The sequence below is a fragment of the Parasteatoda tepidariorum genome, chromosome 2 (assembly GCF_043381705.1).
Source record: "Parasteatoda tepidariorum isolate YZ-2023 chromosome 2, CAS_Ptep_4.0, whole genome shotgun sequence".
In the NCBI taxonomy this organism is placed as follows: Eukaryota; Metazoa; Arthropoda; class Arachnida; order Araneae; family Theridiidae; genus Parasteatoda; species Parasteatoda tepidariorum.
Window position 1 is genome coordinate 103969341 of NC_092205.1, and position 22376 is coordinate 103991716.

General features: G+C 28.6%; 1 protein-coding gene across 3 annotated transcripts in view; it reads right to left on the minus strand.

Annotated features, from left to right (window-relative positions):
• The window catches only part of LOC107437418 (serine/threonine-protein kinase Smg1), a 174688-nt gene that overhangs the window by 53896 nt on the left and 98416 nt on the right, over positions 1–22376 (minus strand). For all 3 annotated transcript variants that reach the window (XM_043051732.2, XM_043051731.2, XM_043051733.2), the window contains 6 exons: positions 18390–18678; positions 15940–16051; positions 13989–14159; positions 12633–12859; positions 5998–6096; positions 4140–4278 (listed from right to left, as the gene is read on the minus strand). In XM_043051732.2, coding sequence (XP_042907666.1) covers positions 4140–4278; positions 5998–6096; positions 12633–12859; positions 13989–14159; positions 15940–16051; positions 18390–18678 — 1037 coding nt within the window. The remainder of the gene's footprint in view (positions 1–4139; positions 4279–5997; positions 6097–12632; positions 12860–13988; positions 14160–15939; positions 16052–18389; positions 18679–22376) is intronic.

Genomic DNA, 22376 nt, shown 5'->3' on the forward strand with positions numbered 1-22376 from the left:
ATCAATGTACCTTCCCATCTCCAGTAATTACTTCAATAAAATGAAAACACTGCAATATATTGCGCAATTGCAAGTATATATAAAAAAATTAGAATTATAAACAAAAATAAATGTATAGCCATATAATTACTTAGAATAAACAATTTATAGAATTTAGTAATAAATTAGGTAAATTTAGTTCATAAATAATTAAATTATTAATCATTTATTCTTGATATTGTGAAAAACTATTTTGATTTGGAAAAAAATAAATAAAAATGTGGAATTTATATGTATTGAGGTATTTTAAGAAACAGCAATAGAACTAGTCACTTACACAGGTCTGCAAAATAAAACTGTCCTGCTGTCATTTACACTTAATTGGTTACAGTATATCCATTAATTAACCGTATGGTTACAATTGTTTTATTAATCTTAAATAAATCAGACACGAAAATGGACTTTAAAAAAAAAAGAACTTTTACAACGAAAACACTGGAAGGTGGGGTGAGGGAGTGTTCTACGTAATACTGTGATATCAATAAGATATATAAAAACATATAACTCTGCCGTAAGAAGCATTTTGACAGCGAAATTTAAATTTTCCTAAATATAATTTTAAACTTCTTTAACCACTACTATATTAAAGAAGATTAAGCAATAAATAAAGCATATTAATTATCATTTTAAATGAATTGCCAGTCAATACTTTTAAATTAAAAGTCGCTAACTTTCACCTCAATATCTTCTGATAGATTGTTACTTACAATTTTAGTCCCTGGCTATTTTATTTAACCAATCAAACTTGAAATTATTTATTTTTCAGCAGCAGTCGTACGCTTTTTGTGTTCGTCTATCAAATTGACTTCCATCGTTAAAATACATTCATCTTACGATGCACAATGTGAAAAGGACACAAGTAAATGAAAAATAAGTACTTGTGGAGTCAAGAGAACTATAATGTACAGAGGCGCAAATGAGGAAAACCTCGATCATATATCAGCGGCCAATGCGAAGCTGCTTAAAATTTAACAACCTAGAACCTCATCTTTTCTGCTCTACAGCGTACTAGTGGTTGTCAAGGAAACCAACCGTGCACCAGGCGAAGCTTCACCCATTTTCTTCTGGCGATAATTCTTTCTCAGGAGGCTCCTGCACGAAAGGAAAAAAAAGTTCGTTCCTAGTACGTCTACCGTTCGAGCAGCTCGGGTTTTGGCCGTCATTGGGGGAGGGTCTGTAATAATTGGACCTCCCAAAATTTCTTGAAATATTGTCGGAAATTTTAAAATTGTGAGAAAACAGCGGATTTCTGTTTTTTCACTGAAGTCTTTCATCCCTGATAAATGCAGAGTAGATGAAAATAATTTGTTTTTGAGCCAGAAATTTGAAAATAGGTGAGAAGTCCATAAAATATTAAGCATACTTTGATAAAACTAATTCATATTCATTTTTGTTTAGAAATTTTAGACAATTGACATAGAATATTAAAATCATATTATTTAATTATATTATTTATTGAACATTTTTTTTTTAAATTTTTAAATAATATATCCGAATTTTCTGTTTTCCTCTTTCAAAAATCATATCTCGAAGTATAACATTTCACTTCATAGAAAATATAATACTTATATATCTTAATAATAAATAAATTTTTAGTGTTAATTATTGGATCATATATTATATTTACTGAAAAAAAAAATTTCCTCTATTGTTTATTATGAAATTTCGTAAAATTTATCGTGTTAAGCAAAAGCTTACTTTTTTTAAAAAAAATTACATCTCTCTGTTATTTTCTCTTTTAAAATAATTTGTATAAAAAGGAATTCTTCTATGCTCATTACTTCTTAGACAAACAAATACAATTTAATGCTCTGGCCTCTACTGCATGTTAACCTCAATAAGCATTATTTTATAGAATAAATTTCTTCCTGTAAATCACAAAGATATTTAATATTTTGATAATTTACTGTAAATTGTGGAACATGCTGTTATACTTTTCTTTCTCTCTGTATCCTTAAGCTTTTTGTATATAAATGAAATGAGAAAAATACCCTGATGAGATAATTAATTTTTACTAAATGTCTTAAAAACACAAGCATGCATGCATTGCACCACCACAATTAAGACCAACGGAAGAGTAGAAGTGGTTGATTTTGAATCAGGCTACTCTGAAACTATAAGAGAAAATTTCAAACTACTAAGAAATGATCTGAGAAAGTGCAGACCTCAGCATTTACCAATTAAACCTTGGTCAAAAATGCTACACATCCTACTGACAGGGATGAGATTAGCCAAAACGCAAAAAAGCTGAATTTTCACGATAGTAAATTTTACGCAAGCGCAACCCTTTAATAATAAATTCCAGACAGTTTAAGGTAATAAATAATGTGTTGACATACAATTGTGTACTAATCTATTATTATATAAATGATTACATTGATACTTAACATTTAGTGAAAATAAAAATTACCAATTGAAAAAATAAAGCTGGAAATTATATTTTTCCTCAGTTCACATAAGAGACAATTATTACTTGAAAAACTACCTGGTTTAGCAAATTAAAACTACTGAGAATATACATTAATATTTCATTTCTTTTAATAAATACTGTTATGTGATTTATAGCAAATATATCAGTAATATTACTTTTTAAATTATATTGGAAAAAAAAACTTTAACAATGGACCGAATCATTATGTTCATATTATAGTCTAATCTAACTAGAGCCCTCTGAAACATATCAATAACAGTGAAGTAGAAATATATAGTAACTCCTTAACATACAAAAATTGCTATTTTAGTTTGAAAAATTACATGACAATCAGCAACTGTTTAGATAATTGTTTTTTATTTGATAAGAATTTTGCATTTTATAGCATAAATAACAGCAATTATAAATAAAATTTTGATGATGAGTTAATTAACTCTTTTTCCCCCAAAATTTTTTTTTAATTAAATCCCTTTTTAAGTGATTGCTTTTGTTTGCTATATCTTTTATGTTTGCTATATTTAGTCGTTAGTCCATCTTCAAACATCTTGTGACAAATCCTATTTTTTCTTCTTTGCAAGCACAGAATGTAAGTTTTGAATATATTCCCTTCCAGTTTCTCTGATGTTGTAACACTTACATATACTAATAATCGTCGTTAGAAAAACAGTCACCTTTATAGTAACTAATTTAAAAAAAATTTACTTCTTACAAGAATCGCGATAGTTGATCTTAAAATTGCGTGAATATGAATAACAATTATGGATTTTGAAATCACATGAATATGAAACTAGATATACGATTTTGAAAATGAGAAAATACAAACTGGGATATAGAATTTTTAAAACGCGTAAATACAAATCACGATTCATAATTTTTAGATCGCGTAAATACGAATCATGATGCGTAATTTTTAGATTGCATAAATAAGAATTATGATGCATAACTTTTAGAATGCGTGAATGCGAATCCCAATGCCTTATTTTAAAATCACGTATAAATACGAAAATCAATGTTTGATATTATAAACCGCATGAGCAAATCAACACATTGAATTTTAAACTTGCGTGAATACGAATCGCTACATAGGTTTTTAAAAAGACGTAAATACGAATCACAATATCGGATTTTTAAATCTCGTAAAAAAGAATCTCAACGTACAATATTCAAATCGCGTGAATAAGAATCGCAACACGCAAATATGAAAAGTTATGTTTGATATTAAAATCGTGTGAATAGGAATCAAGATATTAGCAGATTCCAGGCTTGGGACCTCTAAAAGGCTTGTCAGAAGCAGCGTCGTTTGAACTATGAAAATTGGATCTATCTGGAGGGCGGGTAAAAAATTCGGAAAATCTTATCTGCTGCGTGTAAAAGGGGAGAAAATAGGTAAAATAAGTAAAAATGAGAAAGGATTGGTAGCTATGCAGTTTGAATTTTCTGCTTCTCTTAAATCGGTGAATTTTCTGAAAAAGCGAAATACTTGTAAAAAAAAAAAAATTAAATTTTTAGAAAATCTGAATTTTTGATAAAAAAGCTGAAATTTAAGAGATATAAGTGGAAGAAAAAAAACGGAAATCCGCTAAAAAGCGGAAAAATCTCATCCCTGTACTGACTAAAACATTTTAGAATTGATGCACGTAACAAATACATTAGAAGAGAGAGATATTACTTTCAAGGAACTAGCTTCCCTTTGTTGCCACCGTTTATAAAGTCCAAAGAGAGGAGATGCACCATCAACCCACTGGATAAGGCCAGATCGAGGTCCCAGAGGAGTGACAGAATAATGCCGAGCGTAATGCTTTCCATGCCTGTGAACAATAATTAAAATCAGACTGTTATGAATGCACTTTTGTTCAGGGTTGAAAAAATAAACCTGGATTTTCCCAAATAACCCAAGTCGGGTGGTTTTTCATCTTTTATTGGGTTCTTTTTTCAATAGAGAGGGCAGGGATAAGTAAAAAGCTTATATTAATAAGTAAGTTTAATTTTATGAATTGACTTTATAGGTAATCAAAGGTAATATAGGTAATTAATAATTAATACAGATAAATTGTCTGAAAAAAGTTTATTCTGACATCACGATACAAAATGTTATATGTACTCACGTACATCACACATTTAAAACTTATTTTAACACAGGATTACTTTTTATTCATATTTTAATCTGAAAAAATATCTGAGGAATTCTTTTTTTGCATAGAAAGCGAATTAAAGGCACTGACTAATCAATGGCCATATAGTCAAATCTAGAGTGTATTATAACACTGATAACCTGATCGTTACTCAAATTATTCTGTTTTTTTCTTTTCTTCCTTTTTGTATGAAACCTATACATTTTTCTTCCTGAATTCCACAAATAATTTTTCTTTTCAGACTCTTGTTAGTTTTTTCATCATAAGTGCATTTTTTTAGGCTAGACTACATATATATTTCAATAGAATAGCTCTTTAATATAACAGAAGATTAAAAAGAAATAAATTTTAGAAAAAAACCACCCGGGTTTCTATGGGTAGGTTGTTTTTTTTTGCAACCCTGCTTTTGTTACAACAGCAGTCAAAATCAATATCAAAACGATTGTAGAGTTGATAAAAAAAATACTTTAATATTCTTAAAACTACAGGTATGAATTTTGTGTAAATTTAATACTGTAGAAAATGGGGGGAAATAATGATAATCCACTTTTCCTCAGTTTGAATGACTCAAATAGAAGAATTGGCTAGACAATTGAAGTCGTTTTTATTTCTCCATTTATTTTTAGCCTCTCAACTATGTTAGCAGTTTATCTAATTTTATCCATACATAACACAAGAAATCACCATTCGCTAGTCCTTGGACGAATTTTTTGTGAATGAATTTAACCCTATTTTCATACAAAAATTATTACAAACTTTTTTGCGATCCACTTAATGTTTAGAAATATTGTTATCATAATTAGTAATACTTTTGTATGACTTTCAATCCTTATGAAAATAAAAAACAAACATGTGAAACATGTTGTGCAATTAAAAAAATTAAAACATATATAGTTACAAACAAATAATAAAAGTATCCATACAACTGCTTACATGAAATATTTGTTGAATTTTAGGTAATAATTTAGGTAAATTAGTTAATAAATCATCAACACAGAAACCATTTTATTTTATGACTTTTATTTGAAATTAAAAGGTGATTCATACACTGTTATTTATGACAACGATAATATTTAGGAACATTTATCACTATGCTTAAGTAGAATTTTATATAAGGCAGGCTTGAATTATTATACTATTCATGCGGCACAACAGTATAACACTCTGCAGATTTTATAAAATAAATTAATTTTGCAAAAAAAAAAAAAAAAAGCCCAAACTTTTTTTAGCACTAATATTGAAGTTTCTACATGCATAGAATTAATATACACTTGTGTATGAAAATTTAAAAATTTTCTGTAAATTAATTTAACCAAATACTTTATTGTTCTAATTATGTGGTTAAAAATGATCTAATGATATTTTAAGAGGAGCAAGGAGAAAAATGAAGAATACCTTTTATTTTTGGCAAACATGTTATTTACAATAGAAAGAAACTGCATGATTCTTTCATCTAAATGAAGGTCTTCCAAACCTTTGAAGAGATAAGTGTACCTAAAATGCATAAAGTTGCTTCATTTGCAAACACATTTAACAAACACTGCACAAATTATATCAACACTCATTTTAATAAATCTGCATTAAACTATAAATAGCGTTTCGTTCATGATGTTTGAATCTTTGTCTTGAAAATGTGACACAAGATCAGGTTACACACTTTTTAAATGCGATAAATGTGGGTTGCACCTTTGTCTGCAGAAACACAAGAATTGTTTTTATAGTTTCTGTCAATTAAATTTGATATAATATGCTTAACATGCAAGCATATATATATCTATATATATAGAAAGAGAGACAAAATGGATAAAAAGAAAAAAGTGAAAAACGAAGAAAATTAAGAGGTTAAGAGGTACTGCGCATAAGCTGCAACTATATAAAACTCATAAAACAAGCTTAAAAAATAGAGAGAGAAAAATATGGAAAATAATAAAGATTAATGAAAAGAGAAGAAGGAAAATTATTAAAATAAAATCTTTAAAAAAATAATTTATATTAAAAAGCCAGAAAACAAAATAATGAAAAAAATTAATCTTTTCATCAGCTAGCACGATTATATCGGCACAATAGTGGGAGGAGCACTCAAAAAGAAATTTTAACAAACATTTAAAAGAAAATGGAACACATTAAGTAAAAAATAAATAACAGACAAAAAAAATTTAAGAAAATACAGAACAAAACGCAAAACAAAATCTATAAAGCAAGTAGCGAATTCAAAAGAACTTACACAAATCGGCATCTTTTACGAATGATTTAAAATTTTTTCGTAGCAAGATTATCAGATTACAAAATATGAAAATAAAAATACACATGGAATCAGAAGGATTTTTTATGGCATGTTCTTACTTCAGTATTAAACCGGGTTTGATTTGTTAGTTGTCTTGGATTGGCCCGGAAATGAATGTGCGCAAGGTAATATTATACTGGGTAATTGAAAGTTAATAATTAATAAGGATGATATTCAATTCTACAATTTTGATGATTTCAGGAAAGTAATACTTATTATTTTTTTTAAAAAAAAAGGAATAGAGAAACATGATTTGCCTGTTTTGTACAGATGTTTAGCCACCAAGGTTGCCACAGAAAAAAATGAACAAAATAGTTTTTAGTAGCCTAAAGTGTGAAAATAGTAGCCAGAAAATAGTAGTTGCCTAAATAATAGCAGAAAATTTTCAGTAATATTACTAAAATTGTATTAAATGACTTAATTGTCATATACCATGATCCATTTAGTCAAGTTGGTAGCAAATATGATAATTTTTATATAAATGTTAGAGTTATAGCACCAAATTTTTATATGAAATAAATTAGTATATTTGCAGAAAATTAAATACTTTTAATTACTAGAATTCATTCAAAAAATACTTTTTCATTAAAAAAAATTTTTTCTTCTAAAAACTTTTCCCTTTTATCAACAATTAATTTAGCAAATATATATATAGATACATATATATTGTGATAAGTGATAACTCAAATTCAAAATGCACGCATCGTAATATCGTATTAAAAATTTTCTCTTTTTTAAAAAATAATGCAGAATTTCATAGCAATAACCCTTGAAAAAGCGATTAAAACACAACATAGACTTACAATGAAATCTGTGCATATTGAGGGCATTAAAAAGTGTAGACTCAGAAGTGCAATTCAAAATTTTAAATTTTTCTTAGTTTTTAAGAAAAAGAAATTCATTGTGTTCAGAAGCTCTGCAGACCGCAGGTTGCCGATCCAATTTATGCTAAAAAAAAACATCTCTAGGAGTACAGAAAAGTCTCCCAATAGTCTCTTTTTCCTGGAAATAGATGCTTTTTTAGCCTTTCATATCACCTCATTTAGCCTTTGCCATATTCACCTCAGGCCAAAAATAGTTGCAAATAGTCGCATTTTAGTCACCTGTGGCAACCTTGTTAGCCACAGATTTGCACATCGTAAAAATATAAATTAGCAAAAGAGTAGTAAATTTATTAACAATAACATACAATTAACTCAATGGTTTTTAATAGAGCTTAATTTTTTTTTAAATCAAATTTTGAAAGAGTTTGTCTATTGTTTTTTAGATTAAATAAACATTACACATTCTTTTAATTCTATTTATTTGATTAAAAATGGTATTTAAACAGTTTCAGAAACAATAGAATTTCAAGTAATTAGTTTATTTATATTAAAATAAAAATAATTTATTTTATCATGCAAATCAACTAAGTAGATATTTTCTTCTTTTTTAATATCCAAATCAAAAAAATTTAAATTAACAATATCATCATTCTTACGCATCATTCTTACGAAGCAAGATTAATACCTCGGGGTAAATTTTATTTAACAAAATTGCTTAATCTTGAAAATTAAAAATAATTAAATAATCAATAAATCTAAAAACTAATTTATATTAAGAGTATAATTTTTTTCGTAAGTGTAAAAATAAGTTAGCTGAGATAAGTGTAAAAATAAGTTAGGTAAAAAGGAAAAGGATCCTTTAAGAGGATCGAATTTTTCATTCATCTAATTTATCTTTTTGCTCTCCGGCTTTTTAATATATATATATATATATATATTTTAAATATTATTTAAAAATATTTTAATAACTTTTCTTCTTCTCTTTTCATTAATCTTTATTATTTTTCATGTTTTCTCTCTCTATACATACATACATAGCTGCCAACATTGGATTTTTTAAAAAAGGAAGATTTCAAGTCTATTCACGGTCCTTGAGAGAAAGTCAATAATGTAAAGAAACTGGTCAATTAAAAGAATAACTCAAATAATTTGTATATTTAATTAAACTGGGAAAATAAATTTTAAACAACTATACAAACATTTAACAATATTTGAAGTAAATTACAATCAATGAAATAAAAAAACTTTGTTATAATAAAAGACAGATAGAATTACAGATAGGCAAAAAATCGATAGAAATTATTTTCACATAATATAATTATTTTTTCAAAGATTGATAAGTGCATGCTTTTGCCTTTTTTTAAAAATTGGTCATCAAATGAAATTTCATAAAATTTTTTGATCTTTACAAAAATAATCTGCTTAAATAATTTTTTCAAGCATATCATCACTAAATGATGACCTAAATTAAGTTCTGGTCTTCTTCACCTTGCAGAAAACATGTTCACATTCAGCGTTTGAATAAGTGAGAGATAGCACAGACAACATGAATTTGGATAGTGTTTTATATTTTTGTTGACCAGATGCACTTTTTATTTCTCCAATTCTTGCCCAGTACTTATCTATTTTCTCCTCCTCAACTGATTCTATTAATTTTTTTTCAATTTGAAGTTCACAAAACTCCTGCCGCAGTTTGTCAATTATCAAATGTTTTTCCTAATTAGCTACTTGTAACATAATTGGATATCTTTCTATGAAAAATTTTATGCTAGTGAATGAAGCATTTTGAATGTTTCTAATATCAGCTATGGCTGCATGAAACAAAATTTCACTTTGAAAGGGAAATTGTAGACGCATGTAGTCAAATATTGTACAGAAATATTTTCTTACAACTTTAAAAAAATTCTTTTTATCACAATCCCTACAATCAAGTCAGGATCATTTTTTTGATTTGAGGGCATATTGTAATTGATATCCAAATAAGATTGGCAATCCTGCATAACAGCAGGTTTGACAAATCTTACAAGAATATCCTTCAAAAAACTCAAGAGGACTGACCTAAGGACATGAATTTGAGGTGAGTTGGATTGCAGAAAGGTATTAAGTGTATCAAACAAATTGACAACATTTAAAAGAAATAAGCAATAAGCTTTATTTAAATCGTTAAAGAGAAAATAAAAGTCTCTCTTCTCGAGAAAGGATGCTGGAAGATCCTTTCTTAAAATCATATACTTCATCTACTTTCCGCTTCTTACTTGAAGACTCAGTAGAGATACTTCTTGAAGAATTAACACACTTGGCACTATCATTCTGACTTTTGGGAATTTTATAGTCAGATAAGGATGAACTACTGACCTTGGACTTACAGCAATCTTTGAAGAATCTTAATAAGGGTTGCCACTGACAACCAACGAGTGCAAGCATGCTTCAGAATTTTTTTTTACCTCAGTGTCATGCAGCTTCTGAAATTATCTGAGTCGCTTTTTTCTTTTAGAACTTTTCTCAAGATAGTAATACACATCAATGAGAAGTTCATCAATCTGAAAAGGAAGCATCGCAGAGCCTTTCTCTGCTGTTAAGTTCACCAAATGGCAACAACAACATAGCAGTGCAATATTTCCATTTGCTTTTTGTAATACTGATATTACACCTGCCTTTTGCCCTACCATCACAGGTGCATTGTCACAACTTAAGGCGATGCAATTTTCAATCGATATTTGAAGTGAGTTTAAATTACTTAAAATTAAATTCCCAATATTTACACCAGTAGAATCTCGTATTAAGACTGGTAGGGACAGTAAAATGCACTCAACTTTAGCCTGAGAAGAATTAACTTGATAATTATGAAAATTAACAACAATTGGATACAATTTCGAATCACTGTCATTGCTACCATCTACAGAAATTGTAAAAGGGCTAATTTCAAGTGCTTCTATTACGTTTTCTTCTTTTTTTGATGCGATTTCATGCACAATTGCCGATTTTTTTGTCCTTCTGCATCCATATTTTTTGGCAATTTTTGAGTCTGGAAACATTTTTCTGAACAACTGTCCAGCATGATCGGCACAACTAATTGGCAAATTATGCTCAATTATAAAGGCAGTAAACAAACATTCAGACCTAATCACTGTTTTATCATTATCATTCGTCACAAAAAGATCAAGCTTTTTGTTATTTTTGTTGGGGAAATAGAAATGTAAACAGTATTTTCCTCTTGGCTGTGTCACTTCCTGTGGGAAGTTGGGTCACTTCCTGTTATCTCAGCTAGAAGGAAGTGGGTGTTTCTGGTTTTAGTTAGTTATATCTTTGCTTTGGTTAGAGGATGTTTCTTCTCTTATGTTATGTTTAGAAAGAGCTATGTGATGTTAAAGAGTTATGTTTAGTTTATTTGAATGTAGTTTTTCTTACTTTATATTTAAAGATTTATATTCAATAAATATAGTTGTACCTTTTCCATGAAGTGAATTTTTGAGTAGTAATAGATGTCTTCAATATATTATACTTAGTAAGCTGGCTCCTATTTTTCAACAATTTTCAATGGCTGAAAAATTTCTCACATGTTTTGATGTGCCCATATGGACAATAATATCGCTATGTCCACCGTGCGCAATGTTCGACATGGAATACAAAAAGGAAAATCATTGCCTTTTACCAACTTTTGAATAAAATCAAACTCTTTAAAATTTTGATAGAAATAAGTTTTTTTTCGACATTATTAAGAGTACGAAAGACCTAGAAAACAACTTCTAATGAAAACATAACAATCTACTCAAATGCCATTAGATTAGAACGTTTACTAAAATGAAAACTAATTACTTGATTGCGAGTAATTAGTTTTCTCCATACTCTTCACTGAGGTTACGTTCCAGCTTACACAGTGGTCATATGATCCGGGGGAATTGGATTGGTTCTTCAAGTTTATGACGTATTTTGAAATCGTAGCGCTGCTGTATCAGATTTTCGCGATAAAGCAAAGAAAGTGGAAAAATCAGAAGATATTAATTAAAAAAACGAATAATTTTTAAAAAATCGGAGTTGGCAGTTATGTATATATTTATATGTATACAGTGAAACCTCGGTTAAGCGGACGTTCTTGGGATCGAAAAAATTTTCCGTTTACAAGAGTTGTCCATTCACGAAAGGGTACCCAAATAATGAAGTTAAACATCATAAATTGTTTTTAGAATATTTTCAAATATATAGAAATAATCTACAATAACTATCTACAAGGCTATTTATTTAAACTTTAAGAAATATTTTTTTGATAAACAAGAATATATTAAAAAGCTTGATATAAATTCATAATTCTAGATGTAGCTACAGATAAATGAATATATTTTTCCTACTAGCACAGATATTCAGGTTAGACATATAATACCTAATAGGAGCTTTCAGTTTTCAGTCGGTTTCAATTATTAGGTTTACATACCCTAACACCTACCCATCACTTGATAGGAAACTTGATTCATACCTCCTTGAAAGTAAACCTTCCACGATTCACAGAAAGTCATGAGGTCTTATGGAGTGGATTATTCACAATTGATTATCTATCAAGTGTCTGAATAAACGTTTCATTTATATGAACACCTCAAAGATTATACTTCTGTTCTCTCTCTCTCTCTCTTTTTTTAACCTCAGCCATGTTAAATACAGTCTTCAAATTGATAAGAAAAATGAAAGACATTTTCAGTGGGGAAGAAGCATTGAGAGCATTTAATGACTGTCTGCGTTCAGTTATGGTAGTGTCAGCTTTGCGGCGAATGTACATAATGGCTTTTTCATAGATTATTTTCATTAAAAATATGTCCATATTGAGAGGCGTCCGTTTTGCAGGAGTGTCCATAACGGGAGGTTTCACTGTATATATATCGAAAGAGTTTTCACAAGCACACAGAACTAAGAATTAAAAAATAAATGAATACCTTTGTCCATCAGATCCAATAAATGCCAATTTCTTTGGTTTTGTTTTAGTAGGTAGGACAGACACAACATTATGCACTGATTGCACAGTGACGCCACCAAATTGCTTATTGATTCCAGGCATGGGTATAACAGTCGATTTCAGTGATGCAAGAATGGGACTTATTTGCTCCATGTTAAGGTGAGATCTTGATTGTTGATGAACTTTTTGTTGGAGTAACTGGTGCAGCTATAGAGAAGTTAAAAATGCAAACTTTCACAACAAAAAATAACAACAGAGTGGTAGCCACTCAAATTCAAAATTTCCCCCATTTTCCAGGTAAAAGTTTTGAAGCTTCAGGTTACTGTATTTTTTGTCCCCACAAAGTATAAAATGGTTTAAAAAAGTGTCAATATTCTCAAGTATTTTATCTAAAATGTAATTTTATTAGTATATAATCTTTAAAAAAAAAAAATCAGATTAGATTTATTTTAATTAGCAAGGATATTGTTTTTGCTTTTTCAAAATTTTAATAATTGGGTACAGTATTAATTTTTTAAATAATTAAGATAAATGCGAAGAAAAAAATATGTTTAGCTTGTAGAATATAATGTTTTTATGAGGGACGTAACGAATCGAGATTTGGTGAATAGCCGAATATTCAGCTTAAAAAAAAACCTGGCAAAATAACAATTTTTTTTTATATAAGTAAAAATAAGTATATTTTTATATGTATAAAAATAGGTACAAATAATTTTGCATACTTATAAGTTAAGTCAATATTGAAAAATAGTCAGAACTTAGCTGTGTTATTTGCATAACGTAAAGAAATCAAGCTTAATTTTTGAAAGAAAATCTTAAAGCTTAACATCCCAATTACGATATTTTCAAGAAAAAGTGAGGAATAAAGAAACCCTCTTAATTACATAATAAAAGCTTTTATAAAAAGAATTTTTATAAATAGTCAATGGGATTTTACACAAGTATCTAAAAAGATTTCTTACCCAATGCATTTAAATTGCCTCAAAGGAGACATATACACATATTGGTTTTGACAAAATTGGTCAATTACACAAGTATAGATTCTCCATGAAAATACAAGTTCTTCATCCGAGAAAAAATATATCAATGAACAAGTATATTAATGAACCCTGTCTAAAAAAAGTAGTACATTTAAAAAAGAACAATTTCAAGTAATCTTTTTAAGTAAACATTTCCCCTTTCAAAATTAGGTAATAATCGATATATCTCTCTATTTCAACCCATTTTTTTAAAGCAATGTCTTGCAATAAGTGCAAAACAGTTAGGAAGTTTCCTCTCACATATTGATGATTTTGTACAACATAATTTTATATAGATATCAGGAGAGATTAATTACATTTTTGAACTCAGACCAGCTATTTTGAGGTCTTGATGGATCCTCTGGATTCCTCAGTTTGTTAATAGTCTCTTCGATTTGTTTTCCAAATGTTTTTTGGAACCACTGTTCATGGGGTGTTTCAGCAGGCTGACTTGTTATTGCTTGTAATTGTTCTAACAGGAACAAGGTCTGCAAAATAAAGTAAAGAAAGAAAAATGTTAAATCTGTGCAATATTATTTTTCAAGTTATGCGCAGAGGGTGCATATGGGAAACTTTTGTAGCACTCTTTATTCAAACAAAAAATAACGCAAACAATATTAAATAATTGCCTAATTTTGATTAAATCGCAATATTTTCATATCTCCATATCTTCTTAAAAATAAGTAATAAGATAAATAAGAAGCCCTCAAGTTCTTTTAGGAACACACTTTGAGCACTTAGAATTATCATAATTAATATCATACTAAAAAATGATTGAAATGAAGTGAAAGTTTAGAAGATCTGTCACTGAAAATCCACCATCAATACTCAAGGAGTGATCTATTAACAGAATAGTGCAATAATGCCATCAGTTTTCCGGAAATGAATTCAACTATACACGAATTAGATGGAAATGAATACACAACTTGTTCTGGAGAAAAAACTGGTCATTTCAAATCCCCCGAGATTGGTAGGAATTCAAGATATTTCGGACCAACAAAGACGTAGGCAGAAATCACTGCAAAAATGCGGGAGAGTTGGCAAGTCTGGGGCCCAATTTATTAATACATTCTCGACAGATGTGCAGACGCAGCAGTTCATTTAAACTTGCTCATTCACAGTATGATACCATTTTTTGTTTCGTTTCAGCGATAAACTTTAAAAAATTTCAGTTATCACAATATATATTTTTAGCAAAATATTCAGGAAAAACAATTTTTTTGCGATACTTTGAACAAAAAACCATTTTTGTGAAGAAGAAAAAACAAAATTTTTTTTAAAAATTTTGATATTTATAATTGAAGTATGGAATATCCTCTTCAGAATTTTTCCTCAGGATAGAGAAATGGCCCAGCTGGGTCTAAATAAACACAGTGAGATGAGTTAAAATAAATAGCATACCTGTCAACATTGGAGAAATAAAATAACGGAGATCTTACTATCTACATTTTTAGGCTATGAGTAAAGTTTTGATACATCATGCATAATCATGAAAGTCAAAATTGGAGAAGATTTTTTAGGCCATTATTTATAATCACTTAAACTATAAACACTCAAAATACTGCAGTACTGGCAATAGCACCATCTGTTGAGGAATAAGAGAAGTATTTTTGCCATCAGCGGATATTTTATTACCAAAATTCTTTTTTTTAAAATTTCTTCAACAAATACGAAGACAATTGAGAATATCCTGGTAAAAAGGAAATAGTCGGAAATATTAACAAATATTCAGTATTCGGCCAAATAACTATTTGCCAATTCTCTATTCTAAGTTAATTTCTCATTATTCAAATTATTCTAAGTTAATATCTCATTAAAACTTTACTGGGACTTAATAGGAAGAAAAGCATCCGTTGAATTATTTTTCCATCCAAAATGCATTAAAATACCTTTATTAAGTTCTACTGCTATTATTTGAATTAAAAATAAATAATTGATTTTTCTAAAACCTTGTATTTTTTTTTTACTGATTTTAGGGCACAAACCTGTTTTTTTTTTTTTGTCACATTATGATAAAAAGAAGAAACTGAGTAAGAACATGCTGATATTCTATAACACTTTGATTTTTATGATAGAATTAGACTACAGCTAGGGACTTTTATGTGCATAAAATGCAATTTAATGAGAGACTAAAACAAAAGTTTGACATTTCTCTTATTTATTCTACATTATTATTAATTCTTGATAATATAATACATTTAAACATAATACTTTCATGATGTTGGTAAATACTTTTAACTAAGTATTATTATTTAAAAAAAAACTTACAGGTTTCACATAAACATTGTGCTTTTCTTTGATAATTTCTTTCTTTTCTTCTTTATTTAAATATGTATTGCCCATCACTTTTCCAATCTCTTTATCCAAATTTGAAAATCGCCTGCAATAAAAGTAGTTTTTTTATAAGTATAAGAGCAGCATTGGTGATTCAATCAGGGGTCTGTCCAGACATTTTGTAAAAGGTCCTGTTTTTGTAAAATTTTGAAAAAATTACTCCTAATTTGTGAATACCAGGGTCCTTTCAACCAGGGTCCTGCTTTGCAAATGGGGTTTGCAATTTGTGCAAATGGGATCCTTATTGCAGAAAAATTTTTCAATGAGTTTTTAAATTGTAAATAGATAACAAGATTATGCTCAGCACTGTAAAATTATAATTTTAAAAAAAATAATAAAATTTTCAAAAATAAACAGCACTTGCTGCTTCTAAATTAGAGATGCAACATACAAATATTTGGTATTTAGCATATACTGCTAAAGCAGAATATTCATTTTAGGCAAATAATGGAAGAAGCGTCTGCCAAAAACAAAACTTAATTCATTTACATCAATCGTTCTTTTTTTTCACCCTAGGAAGGGTTTATTCGATTAACAAAACAATAATGAAGATATACAAATTTGTGAAGGGTCCGATTAAAAGAAAAATCATTTTGTGAAGGGTCTGTTTTTAAGTTAAAATATTTTGTGAGGGGCCCGTTTTTATGAAAAGATATTTCGTGAAGGGTCCGTTAAGGGACCCAAATTTCTTCTAAACAGTCCCCTGCTGAGTAATTCAGCAGGATATCAACATAAATCTGAATTTTTCTGCGACCCAGTAGATTATTAGTGTAAAGTTTAAATGAATAATTATGTGTAAGTTTACTTTTATCTCTAATCACATTTATTATTCTACCAGAAAAAATATTTACAAATGAAAGAGATGCCAAGTATAAATTCTAGTTCTAATATTTTTAAATAAAATATACAAGAATTTTTATATATAAATGTGATTGATGATTTCTTGAAACTTCTGGACTTTGGATTTCCGGAAACTTTCGGATAGCAATTAGCAAAAATTCAGGAATCCAGATTTTTTTTCGGAGCACAATCACCCCTGTTACTATAAATAAAAATAATTTATGACTGGTAAATTTTTATATATATTTTTCCCATGTGTTCAAAAACAGTTTTGCTAATTGGCTTAAAATTGTACCTTAATTTACAAAAATCATGAAAATCACTGTCAATAGTTAAATTTAATAAAAACATAAATTTAACAGTACTAACACTATAAGAGTATATATTCATTATGAGATTATTTTAGACTGGATCATACAGAAAAGTTTCACAGAGAAAAAAATTTTAAATAATAAAAATAAAAAAAGGCTTATTAGAATAAATTTAGAATAATGTTTAAGACAATAGTTCGAATTTCGACACTCTACTACCAGGGGCGGCCTCGTTATTTCATTTTAAAAAATTTGCATTTACGGGGCAATATAAACAATGCAATTTCAAGAGGCGGGGAATCTCAGAACTTGCTTTTTTATAAGTATTTTGTGAAACTAACGTTTTTCCTTAAGTTGAATTAGTGAAGAAACCGCTGAACGGTAGTAAATTTGCACGGGGCAGAGATTATTGTCGAAAAGATTCAGATAAATTAAACACATATGTAGCAAAATATTTTCTTAAAAATTATACATAAAACTTAATAATGTTTAAGTTAAATTATATATAGTGATAAAAAAATGGAATGAATCCCAATAAAGTTATATCTGTAGTCAAGTAACAGAAATTTTTGTTTTGTTCCTTGTTTTTCCAGATTCAGCATTAAATTGTTATTAGATGCAAGTTTAGACACTCCTTAAAAACAGGGTTCCCACTTAATTTGTGAGAAAAAAATTTCCTGACTTTTCCAGGTAAATTTCAATGAAAATTTAGAGTATATTTTCATCAGAAAACTTTGATTATTTTATTTGTTTTGTGAAATATTAGATTTTGTGTGTAAAAAACAATGTTATTAAATGAGGATGGAAACATTTTAGTTTGACTAAGTTTTGAAATTTTCATAAAAAATAATTGTAATAGATGTAAGAATTATTTAATTCGAATCTCAGTAACTGATTACCGTTACTGACAATTTTAAGACTTAAGATTTTTGGAGTTAAAATAAAATTCCCTGACAATCCCAGGTTTTCCCTGACCCGTGGTAACCCTGTGAAAAGGAGTCTTAGCCATTTATTTGTTTGCCTTCAAAAAAAATAATAATTTGCAGCACCTGTTGCCATGCTTGGAGGTGTTACTGAGCTCTTTTTTTTTTACTCTGTTATTAATATTATATAATAACATTTGAGCACTTTTCTTCCATCTAAAATACTATAATTTCATTTTTTAAAATTAAGTACCCACGAGTGATTTATAGATTAGACCTATGAAATACAATTGTAATGAATCTAGTTTACCTATTGACTTCACTTTGATGCATGCTCAGAGTTCCTAGCCACAACTCATCCCAAAGAAGTGTTATCCTATGGAGTTCATGTATTAAATTGCGTGCTTCAGAAATAGTTCTCTCGTCCTGGCCTTCGAGGGTCTCTACGAGGGCTGTGAAGCAGTTCTGCATGACAGCCGTTGTTTGCCTGTCTTCCTCAGAGTCTTCATCCAGGGTCTCATGAACGGACAGTTGGCTCTCCTCAACTTGGGAGCCAGAAACTTCTTCAGCAGTGTCAGAAAAGTAGGCACCAAATAAACCTTTAAGGAAAATATTATATAACCTCTGTCTGCACTCAAACACAACATCCATTGTAACATAACATTTTCCATTGCTTAAAAAAATAAATAAAATGATAATAAGATAGATTTAAAGAGGCAACCAACATAGATTAGTCTTGATCTTATAAGCAAAGTTACACAAAACTTAAGAAAAAAAAATATTCATTCGGATACAGGGGTGATTGTGAGCTCAACTCAAAAATCCTATAAATTTCTTGAGTATAATCATTAATGATGTATTTCAAAAAATTAATACTTTTATAAATTGAAATCATTGATATTTCCACAACATGAAATACTAAATAAATTATATGCAGCATAATTCAAATTAATAATTATGTATAAGTTTACTTTTATCTCTAACCATATTTATTATTCTACCAAAAACAAATATTTACAAATGATAGAGATGTCAGGTATAAATTCTATTTCTAATATTTCTAAATAAAAAATACAAAAATTTATACATAAACGTGATAGATGATTTCTGGATCACAGTTAGCGAAAAATCCGGATTTTTTCCGGAGCACAATCATCTCTGCAGTTAATAATTTAATATTAAACACACACACTACCCTACAATAATGAAAGAGATTTTTCAGTAATTGACATTTTTGTTAAACTTTTCAAGAAATACTTAGAGGATTATTGCATAATTTTAGAGGTTCAGATGCGATTTTTCATACTTAACAATAAAGTTTAAAACTGTAAGAAATTTGAGGGACTGATAATAAACTACGAAAAAAAAAACAAGTTCTTTTGTACACGCTATGCCAGTAAATCAAGCAATAAGCTTGTCTCATTTAAGTTGGATGTTATTTGTATAAAATTTTGTAAATCTAGCTTAAATATTTATAGAGATATGGACATTTTTATAAACAAGATACTCTTTTTTGTCTAATAGCTAAAAATTTATGAAAAAAAAAAATTACATTTTTGTTCCTCTGCACACACAATATATAAGAACTACTTTAAAAACTCATATTTCGCACAGTTTTAAATGATTTTTTTCCTTTAAATTTTAAAAAAAATTTGTAATTAAATTTAAATTGCTCAATTTAAAAAAAAAATTATTGAATATTTTTAAAGTTATAGCAAAGAGACTTAAGACAAAATAATTAATTTTTTTATAACAATATCTATATTTCCATAAATATTTAGGAATTTTTATGCATTCATGGGAAATATCAACCATAGTAATCGATACTAATTTACTGCTTGATTTTCTGGCAGATGGTCTTCAAAAATACTTGTTTTCTTATGTAATTTATTGTCTGTCCCCCTAATCTCTTTAAATCTTATTGCTAAGTATGGAAAATTGTACGAACTAAAGTTACAAAATAATATTTCAAGTATTTCTTGAGAAACTTTAAAAATGTCTTCCATTATTGTAAGGTCTTAAAATATTTCCTATTCGTGTGCATATTTTTAAAGTAGAGATTTTTACTATCAATGTTAAAAAACTTGCTTAAAAAAAAACAGAATCTTTAAAGTCCTGTGTTATCTGAAGTCCAGCGAAATCACACACGTACACATTTTAGAAACAACTAATTAAGTATGCTTTCAGAATTCTTTACAATATTTTCTGTCTTTGACCTACAAACGTTGTGAGCAAATTGTTGAGTTTTGGAAACAGTCAGCAAGCAGAGCCTGACAAAGGCAGGGGCATCAGAGGCAGCTGCTTCGGGCCCCACATCAGAGGGGGACCCAAAATTGAATAGAAAGCTTATTTCAGGTTTCCTTCTTTGATAAACTTTTTTTAAATAAAATATCAGTACATTGTAAAATTCGTCAGTTTTATCTTAGCTTCTTCATTAATTTAGCGTATGAATACAAAAAATCTATATTTCATAAATCAATGGTTTTCTAGTGCCGAATTCAGCTAAATTTCGCAATTACGATGGGCAAATTCGATGGACCTGTATTTTTTCATACAGCAGTATGCGATATATTTACAAAAATACAGGCTTCTGATAGGCTTATATGAGCCGTCAATAGCGAAAATTTAGCTGAATTCCGCCTTAATGTCAGCAGGGATATGAATGTTTGCAGCTAGATGGCAAAGTTATCAAAAAACTGCAATCGGCATGATGAACATAGAATTGTCACAAAATCAATAAAATGCACAGAATGATATTTCGTCTGACTATTAAGGGGGGGGTGGATTTTTATAGTGAATTTTTCTTCTCATCTTATCGTTTCTGCACACTTCTAACAATTATATACACTTAATAATCTATTATTTTTTTAAAAATATTTTGTTGGTTTCAAATAATACTTGTCGTATACCTATTTCCACCACAACCGGTCATTTGACGGGGAGAACAATTTATTGCTTTATAAGGTTATCGGATCAGAAATGACGATTTAATGCGTGTTCAACCTATAGCATTCGATCAGTTGCACATTTCTGCAAAGACTTTTGTATAGGGAGTTCAATCAGAATAACTGTGAATTCATATACAGGGGTGATTGTGAGCCCAAGTCGAAATTCCGGAAAATTTTTTGTGTTAAAAAAAAAAAAAATAGCAGCTTAAATTGAAGAAATTTTAAACTAGTTTTCTTTTCTTTTTTTCTCAATATTTCTTAGTTTACTTAAAATATATTTAAAATTTTACACATACCAATGATGACCTGGAGAAGTAATTAAAATTTACAAATATGTCTTTCTTTCTTGAGTTTATGATTATAACAACTATTTACTGATTAAAAATGAATATTAATCATGAATATAAGCATATATAAAGTATCTCTCTGGCTCTCCCTTTGAAAATTTGATTTCCGGAAACTTCTGTGATCAATGATTTTTTGAAACGTCTGGACCTTCGATCTCCGGAAACTTCCGGATCACTGTTAGCGAAAATTCCGGAAATCCGGATTTTTTCCGGAGCACAATCGGCCCTGCATATATCAAGAAAGTACCTTAAGTTTTAGAATGGCACTTTTGTGTCAGAAAAAGTGACAAAAACTAAATGTTTTAGTAAGTAGGTAGCTTATATTTTATTTCGATAGCTTTACTTCATTTCTAACTAACTGTTAGTTTTTACCCAGAAAAATGTCGAAACAATGAAGACGGCACAAGTTCTTAGAAGAAATAATATTAATTATAAGAATTATAGAAATAATAATCATTAGAAGATATATAGTTGCAGAAAATGTACAATGGAAACACCCTGTATATGAAAAAAAAAAAAAAATGCATAGAGCAATGAATTAAAAATTCTTATTCTTTGTGTTTGTAATACATAAAAATTGGCAACATGCAATTTTGTTTAACACTAGAAAGACTGAAACTTAGTATATACTTATATTGCCCAAAAGCAGTCAAAATGACTGGATTATAAAAGAATAAATAATCTGTAAAGAAATTAGTTTAAAATTAATTAATATTTTTTATATTATTTACAGTTATATAACAAGCTATTAGTAAATATTAACATTAAAAAATTATATACTGTACAAAATTCTAAGAAATTGAGTCATTATATACATCAGTGTTTTTCTAATTGAAATTAAAAGAAGTCAAAATGACTTCCTTAGGCAATCTAGTGTTGATTATAATAAAGTTTTTTTAGTTTATTTTCTTCCCAACATCCATATTTCATACATTCAATGAAGAAACATAAAGTCCGGTCATTTGACAGGCTATGGTAGAAATAGGTAGTGTTGGTATGTTT